Genomic DNA, 8,953 nt, shown 5'->3' on the forward strand with positions numbered 1-8,953 from the left:
CTATGACTCGAGGCGCGCGCGATTTTCAACTTTGTATTTCTGACGGTGTCGTGCTTCTTGCCAACAGTGAGCTCTCCAATACTTGTAGTGTGGAACTTGGTGGGGGGATAAGTGCCTGTGTAAAAGAGGGCTGTGTTGGGGGGAGTGATCTTATTTGGCTTCCGAGGAAAGGTTCTTTACTTTCATGGTCCTCATCGAGGGTACCAATGGCCGCGACGTCGGCCACACCACCAATAAGAAAATCAGTGGTGGAGCCTTCCAGACCATGGGGCTGTCGGACCCGCTATTCAAGGCTATCCAAAAGATGGGGTAGTACTTACCCTCTTTATCTCAATAGTCGGCGATGTTGCTAAGTCGTGAGGTCCCAGATACAATCAGCCGACGCCAATACAAAGGAAGGCAATACCTGTCATACTAGGAGGCAGCGATGTGGTGGCGATGGCAAGGACTGGGAGCGGGAAGACTGCAGCTTTTGTTATACCAATGGTACTACTGGGAACAGTTCCGTGAAGGACGTACAAAGTCGAGGCATACCACTGCACAATGAATGCACGAGGTTAGGCTCTCTGCAGATACAAACTCTAAAGGGCCATAGCGAGGTAGTGGGAGCGAGAGCTGTGATCTTATCACCGACACGCGAGCTGGCCATGCAGACCATCAAAGTCACAAGAATGCTTGGTAACGCTAGCTCTGCCCGATAGGCCTGCTTAATTTACGAATGGTCTTCCTAGGGAAGTTCACTGACCTCCGTCTATGCCTTATCGTCGGTGGTCACAGCATGGAGTCACAATTCGACAGACTTTCGAGTAATCCTGATGTGCTTATCTGCACTCCTGGACGCTTGGTAGTAGGGGCTGTGATGAGCGATATGCCTAAGTGATGCCAGTGTGGTCACAGCTATGTATGGCTGAGTCAGTCGGTTGCCACCCCGGCGAATTTGGAGTCGTAATGAACGATCGAGTGTTGGTAGGTCCATCACATGGTGGAAGCGGACTTATCCCTGCAGCGTGTGCAGTACATTGTCTTCGATGAGGCTGATAGGCTCTTCGAAATGGGATTCTCTGATGACATGCAGAGTACTAAACTAGTCCTATTTCCCATGCCCATGCCTCGCTTCAGCTATCCTCAAAGCCACACCTCCTTCCCGGCAGTGTCTTCTCTTCTCGGCTACACTGCCTAGCCAGCTCACACAGTTTAGTAGGGCAGGTCTGCGATCAGACTCCACTGAGTTCATCCGTCTCGACGTGAGACGCATTCATTCGACTCACCGCTGTACATACGTAAATGCTGTCAGGTGGAGCATACAATATCCGACACATTAGATCTGTGGTTCCTCTATACAACAGCGGACTCGAAACCGGCAGCGCTGATATCGTTATTACGCAAGTGAGCCGTGAATTGCCACCACGCCTCGTCGAAGGCTTGTATTGTCACACTGCAGGCTTCAGTCGATGGGGAACGCGAATGCAGACAGCTCGACGGCCGTTGTAGCAGCTGGCAAAGGCGGAAAGAAGGCCCGGTCTCCGAAGACTATAGTAGGCTCCATCAGCCGAGCAGACCCGTTACTCCATCGCTCTAGGTGTTCGTCGCGACCCGTCACAATGTAGAGTTCTTCGCATCATTGCTCACACAAGTTGGCATCACCAACGCTCCTATCTACGGGTCCATGGACCAGACTCAGAGGACTTCCAGCCTCTCCAAGTTCCGCTCGGGAAAGGCATCGGTAGTGACTTGTACGTCTTATGAGCAGCGATGGATGAGTCGCCAGGTGTTGTTGGTGACTGATGTGGCCGCTAGAGGCATCGATATCCCCCAGTTGGACTACGTTATCAACTACGACTTCCCATCAAGCTCCAAGCTCTTTGTGCACAGATGCGGAAGTAACGTGTATAGCTAGTAACCAGTGATGCAGTGTTGTTATAGGAACTGCCCGAGCTGGTGCCAAGGGCTTGTGCGCCTCCCTGGTCACTCACGATGACATGCCCTATGCTGTTGAGCTTATGCTCTTCCTAGGTATGCCTTCCCAGTTCCTGGGTGTGCTACTGTGGAGGCTCAGCGTGCTTTCCTCGTAGGTCGGAAGCTCGGTCTGCAGCCTCTAGGTAGCGATCATCCATTCCCTGCTGAAGGGGAGGTGGGAGGTGATGGAGTTGATGAAAAGAGGCTCTGTGTCATTGGTGGCATCCCCAGTGTACAGGAGGAGGTCGAGACAGTGAGCATCAGGAGGTCCGAGGCTCGATTCCCGGTCATGGTATTTTTCCATAGGTTCGCAGACTCGTATCAGGAGATGCTGAACTGGCTTCTTTGCAGAGGTCGATGATGAGTGCTTATCACTTGTACTATAAGACCCGTCCAGCAGCATCGAACCAGAGTGTAATAATGTGTCTGTAGCCTGTATCGATAGGTCACCTCGATCTTTAGGTAAGGCGGGCGAAGCTGATACTCAGAGCTGAGGCGGGAGGACCTCAGAGGCTCTTGGATACGCCACACCCAGCTTTCAGAACAGCGGCTGACCTTGGTAACTCAAGCGAGAATAGTGTATGGGGCATGATGGTCTCGGCCAGGTTCCCAGAGTGTTGAGGATGTTAAGGAGAAGCTCGACATGATAGCGCAGCTTCGTAGGTTAATGTTCGTCTCTGGCTGTAGACAGCTTCTGCATGCGTTCGATGTCTGTTGCTTTGTCTACTATATTGGTTCCTCAAATCCGCAGGGTCGTTCCGTCCTTCCCAGCAGCCCAAGATGGCTGGGAGTACGACTGTTATCAAACCGGAAACGATGGCTGAGATATCCCAGCATGTGGTGAGGTTCACATGTTAGCCATATAGAGCGCCATCATGGGTTTGTTGATAGGTAGCACCGAGACAATTGCGGCATGATCTCAAGAAGATGTCGCGAGCAAAGCAACAGGTGGAGCATCATAAAGAAGGAGAGAGTGACGATAGTGAAACGGAGGAACTCGAGAACGTATCAATCTTTGCAGCGTTTCGTCTTCCACTGTGCGTGTATAGGTTGAAGTTGCGCAAGCTGGTGAGAAGAGGGCATTGCCTCTCCCGCAACAGGCTGATAGACAGACTCACAGGCTCAGTAAGAGAGCTAGGAAGAAGCTTGAGAAGGGCGGTGAGTTGGTGGGTGTATTCTTGACCCCTTGAAAGCCTGGTGTTCAGGTGGTCTGCCGCAGCCCGGGGAAGAGGTCGATGGGAGGGAAAAATCCTCTTATCACTTTGAGGAGGGTGTGAGTGTATTCAACCAGACGACGTGTCGATCTAATGAGTTCTATCTTGGTAAGATGACATTGTCTCCGCTCGTCCTTGGCATATCAATTACCCTTCAGGCTCCGTTGATGCCGACCCAGAATCTATTGAGGCGAAGGAGAGGGAGAAGCAGTTGGATATTGAGAAGGCCCAGCTGGACTTGGTACCTGATGATCGAGAGTCAATGACTAAGGCGAAGAGCGTTATGCGATGGGACGCAAAAAAGAAGAAGTGAGCTGTCGATGTCTCTACTTTCTTCACGAGGTGGAAATGAACAGGTATCTTCCAGTGATGGTCGCTGGTGATGGTGGAGCTCCGATTGCATCTAGGAAGCGACGTAATGAGGCTGGCAAGGTAGTTGTCAGTGATGCGGTGTTATCGATATTGCTGATGTTAGTTGGTGAGCGGCGAGATGGAGAAGAGCGACATATACTCTAAATGGTTGAAGTCGAGTCACAAGAGGATACAAAAGGTTGGAGAGCTTGAGGATAAGCAGGTCAGAGTTACTACGCATGGAGAAATGAGCTAAGATCGTCGATTACAGAACACAGCATTCACGGCGCCGAAGAAGGCGATCACCATTGAGAGTGACCACGAGGATGGTGGAGAGGATCGGGCAGGTTCAGCTGGGGGAGCGAGGATGGTGAAGGAGTTCCACGGCGAAGTCCAGAAAGAGTAGCCGATTCCCGCTCTCCTGTCCATTCACCGTGATGTTCTGATAGGTTTCTCACGAATAAGCAGAAACGGCATCTCGCAAAGCAAGATAGAGTGATGAATCGGGTTGGAGTGACGTCGAGAGGCGACAACGCTAAGGATGAGCTCCTGCGTGCCAGCCAGTACGCAATGCTTCAACCGCAGTAGACTGTCTTTCGTGATTGACCGAATCGATTGTCAGGATCGCTAAGAATCGGAAGAAGAAGACCATGACGAAGATCATGCAGGACCCCAAGAGGAGAAAGGCTTTCGCAGCTAAGAGCAAGGTGGGAATCCTCCTCCGCTCGAGTCTCCACGTCTTCACTGTCTCCTATACAGGCTGCCTTCCGAGCGAAACAGGCTGAGAAATTCGCCCAGCGTGGTGCACCGAGGAGATCCTTCGCCGTTGGTGGCAACAGTGGTGAGCTTGCAACTGTCATATTGTTGATCTACTAATGAGGTGATGCTTTCAGGAGGGAAAGGGCGGGGACGTCGATGATCATGATGATAACGGGCGATCGTGCTACAAGCCTACCACTGCACAACGTTGATTACCTAACTGTATACTGCGGCATTGTTCCTCAGCAAAGCCACTAGGGCTTTGCTGTCCACACGTTTCTTATGTCATGTTCTTGTTGTGCTCGCGGAGTGTGGGTGTACACGACTGAAAGGACGGGAGTAGAATTCTCGATGAATTTGTACACGTCTCATGTGACATGAATCATGTCGTTGAACCTTGTATATGTTTACAAAGGCCCGGGATGCACCCACTATACAGTATGCATTCACGGTTACCATGGCACTGCCGAGCCGGCACATTTCTCGTGCAATATAGTTAGCCCTGGATTTCCTTCCAATATGTACACGATAAATAGTGGGCGATACTGGTACCGGTCTACAATATATTCACTGGCACTTGCGCAAGCTCATAAGAAGGCACTTGGCCAAGTAGGTGCTCAACAGCCTTCAGCTCCTTCTGTACTGAGCGACACAACATTGAAACACTGGAAACGACACCCATACGTCATGTAGATGCTACGATAGATTAGCACTACGAATTGAAAGATATACCAGACTCATGTGGATGACCATCGAATAGCGCTGTGGAATCCTGGACCGAGGATAGAGCACTTACGGCACCATCAATATTGAACTGCGATACGATCGCAGCTTCGAGCTGAGGGGCATTGACCGCCGAAAGAAGGCCTTCTTGTGAGTAAATCGACAACCAATGGACGAGGTCGGTCTCATGGATCTGACAGGCATCCATCTCTAGCTCGAACTACGGATAGGAAAACACAGAGAGAAAATATCCGCTTGGCAGAGGAACATTCATCATAGATGTGAGGGGAAGTAGGAGAACAGCGGACTCAGGCACCACAACCTCACATCTTTAACAAGCAAAGTCCGAATCGGGACATCGTCGTCTGGGCTTAACTCTCTGACCCTGATGGTATAATTTATCGCATAAAATGCCTGAGAGCACATCCATTCTGTATAGTTGGCCATTTTGTGGCGAGGAAACGCAATTTCCCACCAGTGAGAAAATACGATCGATAAGGAACGACTAACCATGAGCAAGCACGGCATCCGGGTACACCTAACGACAACTAGAACATCCCAGCTCACCCGCGTGTTCTGTTCCGAACACCCCTCAAAGAGCTCTACTAAGACAGAACTGCTTCTCCCGTCCGTCAGCCTTACGCGTCGCACCGCCGATGCCAGCGCTTCTCCGGCCACGTTCTGATTAAGATCGGCAACCTGAATGGGACAAGGATTAGCCAGTCGCGAAGCCTCAGACCGTTGAAGCGCGGTCGTATGATGCATTTAGCTGATAGCAAAACCTTCTGTACCTACATTTATATGCGTCGTCCTTCTAGTTAGCTCAGCCTTCAATAAGCTTGGATGGAATTGAAGTTCGTCCCGTCCTATTGGATCCAACTACGGAGAGTGTTAATTCCATTGGCTGAGCGCGGTGGAGTCGCTACAACGATCCCGTGTGACAGAAGGAGATTCCCGAATTCTTTTCTTTGACCGGCAGTGAAACCCCTCCAGTCTCCGGGAGACTCTAAAGTAGAAATAGTGTAACTTGCGCGCAGATTTCGAATCGGCCGGATGCCTCCGAGTATGTAAGTGACGGCCTCTTTGATGGTTTCAGTCTGATTGATGATCACATGGAACTCCCGCCCATCGTCGGTATGACACTTGACTACGAAATCTCCAGAAACTTCCTCCGAGTACCTACGGAAAGGCGTGAAAAAATCATTATATTTTTTTTCAATTCCAAGGCCTTGCTTCAACCGCTCTAAGCGTTGCGGCTCGAGGATCCGTGTTGGCACATATACCAATGCAGAAATTGTCGATAAACGATGGAAGCCAGCCTTACAAGCTCAGGATCGCAGTGGTATTGCCTCCATTGAAACTACGCGTCACGCGATGTATGAGTCGTATGGAGTCGCCTGAAGCTCAACGGCAGCCGGCATCCATTCGACATGATCGAACAAGGAATACCATGCTCATTTCTCCTGAATGATTCACCTCCAATGGCTCTGCCGGAAGCGCAGGTTGCCTGAGCGGCCGGGAATAAGACGTTCCAAGATCGCGTCTAGACACGATGGGTCAAGGGCCTTGACTCAAGGCTCGCATCCACCATAGACAGTTTCTGGTGACGCAGTAGTGAGAACGACCGCTCGCGTACAATTGCTTCCCAGAAGAGCTTCGTATCGGAAAATATCAAGTGTTGGTGATCCGTGTCAGACAGCATTCCTTAAGCGGCGTAGGAAATTGGTAGAGAATGAAGTGTGTGGATGCTGTGACGAGAACATAGACGGTGATTTAGTCACTTACCGACTGAAAACAATGAGGAGACGACGTAAACCAGCTTAGTATTGCCGCACGGTCTTCATCAACTAAGGGATACCTTCGGCAGATGCATATGGACCGGTCCGGCAAGCGTTCGAATCGACAACCCACGGTGCTCGAAATTCAGAGGGGTGGACATCCTCTGCCGAGTACATGGCTACTCCCTGCCATATAAGCCGCCGCCTGTCAGCAGACATGAGGGCTATCCTAACCTGAACAGGGTACAGTGATAACGCTCTCCTACGCTCTAGGGCATACGATGGATCTTTCCTGGAGATTGCACAGCACGAACCTGTGCTCGCCAAGGACGATGAATGTGGTGAAAATGAAGGGGTGTCCGTCTTGGCGTGGCAAGATAAGATGACGCCATGAAAGATCCTCGAGGGAGATTGTCTGAACGGGGAGCATTCACACTGTGGACTCCATAATGAAGGTATCGCTGTTAGGCCAGCAGTGCAGGGCCCAGGGAGTTCTCACCATTGTCAGCCCGCCAGACTTGGGTGCGTCCTCTTCCAGAGCCAACTGAGTGGCCTTCAAGACTATTCTCACTTCAGTACACGGCTCTATTCCGGGTATCAAACGGTTGACTGTGTATCTGATACTCCTATTGTGCAGAACAGGTGACTGCGAATCTTGACTTACAGGACTTCAACCTCGTCCTTGAAGTCAGCATTTGCAACGACGACCGGTATGGCAGCTTCAGCAGATCCATCCTCTCTAATTGTTACCTTATCAAAACCTGAGTGTCCGATTACAATGTAATCACAAACAAGCAGCAACAACCCACCTCTCTCACAGTGTCGATAAGCAATTGGCTCGTCCACACCGGCGTCAACAATGTATCCATCTCGGAGCATCTTACCTGTTGGTACGGCTTCTGTAGGTGTATGTCTTGGGTCTATGACATGTTATATCCGATGTGTACTGGAGGAGACTTCTTCCGATCATTTCAGTGTATGGCTGCTGGTAGACAGATCGATTCGCTGAAGTCTGTGGTCCAGCAGGCTCATCTAACCCAGAACATGAGCTATCATGTAACGGTCATGCTTAGATAAATTCTGCCTAGGAAGACGTGAATGATATAGAAAAGTTCCCGGAGTACGCGTAGTGTCACCGCTGCCCAGATTGCTATCATCTTCGATAAGCTGGAAACTCTTCCTGTCAGAGGTTGAGGAACTTTCTCTGGAATTCCTGAGATCAACCGGAGGCACCGAGCAAAATTCTGATCAGACACACCCAAATCTTATAGATATTTGGCTCGGTAGTGCGGTATCAGCTACTGATAGGGCGACAACGTGCGGGAGAGATGCTTCAGATAGGCAGACAACAAGCCTCTGAGGAAAGAGCAACGACGAGCGAGACTCGAAGTGTTTGAGCTACTCGTTGACTGGAAGTTGCGCAGTCGGAGGGCGATGGAACGATGTTGAAAACGCAGAGCATGTGCCTCTGCGGCGTGGGCGTTGAGCTGTCAGTTGGCATGACCTATACGACAATGTGCTCTTGGCAATGAAACGACTCTATTCAATCCTTACAGCAAAGAATGACGACCGGGTTCGCTCTTCCAAGATCGATACTAGTATGGACGTAGACCCATCAGACGTGGTAGCTGAGTGCCTATGCTTTGAATAACGTGAGGTGTCTGAGGTTTGTTCGATTTACACTGAAATTATCAGGTTGAGGTCATGCAAACGCTTGGCGCCATGGAAAAGGTTATGCCAGCCAAGGGTGGATGGGATGACCAGCTCCCTGTCTGCGGTACCTACAGAGTGAGATTTGAACCCGAGACGAATGATGGGTTCGCATTCCGACCGCAGGCTATTCCCCGATGATGCAGCAAGCCTGAGGCGAGCAGCTCACTCGACGCCCCTCCTAAGTCTTTATCCTTGGCCCGGCGCTCTTCGGTACCTCGTGATTCGGCATTTGAATACGCAACCGAGAATCGGCCAAGGGTATAGGTGAGCGGCATCGCTCCATTACACGAGAACGCGTACCATTAATGGGGATTCCGGTGGGCTCAGGAAAAGCTGAAAGAGCTAGCACGTGGCAACCATTGTTGTCGAGCTTCAGCGTCAGATGACTGATGATACAGCCGGGAATCTAATCGAAAACGATGCAGTGTACAAATGCCACGAGAATCATATACCTCCTCT

At 50.7% G+C, this 8,953-nt stretch overlaps 3 protein-coding genes across 3 annotated transcripts; 2 read left to right on the forward strand and 1 right to left on the reverse strand.

Moving 5' to 3' along the window:
- Positions 1 to 168: 168 nt before the first annotated feature.
- Positions 169 to 4,465, forward strand: Pmar_PMAR014814 (ATP-dependent RNA helicase dbp10, putative). Its single transcript, XM_002767384.1, has 27 exons — positions 169 to 309; positions 369 to 486; positions 573 to 678; positions 732 to 844; positions 971 to 1,076; positions 1,120 to 1,244; positions 1,295 to 1,386; positions 1,442 to 1,535; positions 1,580 to 1,723; positions 1,769 to 1,880; positions 1,924 to 2,034; positions 2,073 to 2,209; positions 2,263 to 2,370; positions 2,419 to 2,515; positions 2,562 to 2,639; positions 2,708 to 2,796; positions 2,848 to 2,961; positions 3,006 to 3,114; positions 3,162 to 3,278; positions 3,329 to 3,479; positions 3,527 to 3,602; positions 3,646 to 3,744; positions 3,793 to 3,923; positions 3,971 to 4,084; positions 4,144 to 4,228; positions 4,281 to 4,362; positions 4,415 to 4,465. Exons 1-27 carry the CDS (start codon positions 185 to 187, stop codon positions 4,438 to 4,440), a joined length of 2,859 nt encoding a protein of 952 aa, XP_002767430.1. The 5' UTR covers positions 169 to 184; the 3' UTR covers positions 4,441 to 4,465.
- A 1,043-nt stretch (positions 4,466 to 5,508) lies between these two features.
- On the reverse strand, positions 5,509 to 7,660 carry Pmar_PMAR014815 (hypothetical protein; the record flags this gene model as incomplete). Its single annotated transcript, XM_002767385.1, has 5 exons — positions 5,509 to 5,541; positions 5,646 to 5,702; positions 7,281 to 7,398; positions 7,446 to 7,542; positions 7,591 to 7,660. The coding sequence occupies 5 exons, from the start codon at positions 7,658 to 7,660 to the stop codon at positions 5,509 to 5,511; spliced, it is 375 nt and encodes a 124-aa protein (XP_002767431.1).
- Positions 7,661 to 8,381: 721 nt separating this feature from the next.
- On the forward strand, positions 8,382 to 8,632 carry Pmar_PMAR014816 (hypothetical protein; the record flags this gene model as incomplete). Its single annotated transcript, XM_002767386.1, has 2 exons — positions 8,382 to 8,405; positions 8,477 to 8,632. 2 exons carry the CDS (start codon positions 8,382 to 8,384, stop codon positions 8,630 to 8,632), a joined length of 180 nt encoding a protein of 59 aa, XP_002767432.1.
- Between the last annotated feature and the right edge of the window lie 321 nt (positions 8,633 to 8,953).

This window comes from Perkinsus marinus (assembly GCF_000006405.1).
Source record: "Perkinsus marinus ATCC 50983 genomic scaffold scf_1104296970850, whole genome shotgun sequence".
Taxonomy (NCBI): Eukaryota; Perkinsozoa; order Perkinsida; family Perkinsidae; genus Perkinsus; species Perkinsus marinus.

Coding starts and splice junctions, on each gene's coding strand:
- Pmar_PMAR014814 (XM_002767384.1), top strand. CDS start 185: ATGGTCCTCATCGAGGGTACCAATGGCCGCGACGTCGGCCACACCACC. Junction 3,480..3,526: donor TGGGACGCAAAAAAGAAGAA/GTGAGCTGTCGA, acceptor GGAAATGAACAG/GTATCTTCCAGTGATGGTCG. Junction 4,085..4,143: donor GAGCTCCTGCGTGCCAGCCA/GTACGCAATGCT, acceptor ATCGATTGTCAG/GATCGCTAAGAATCGGAAGA.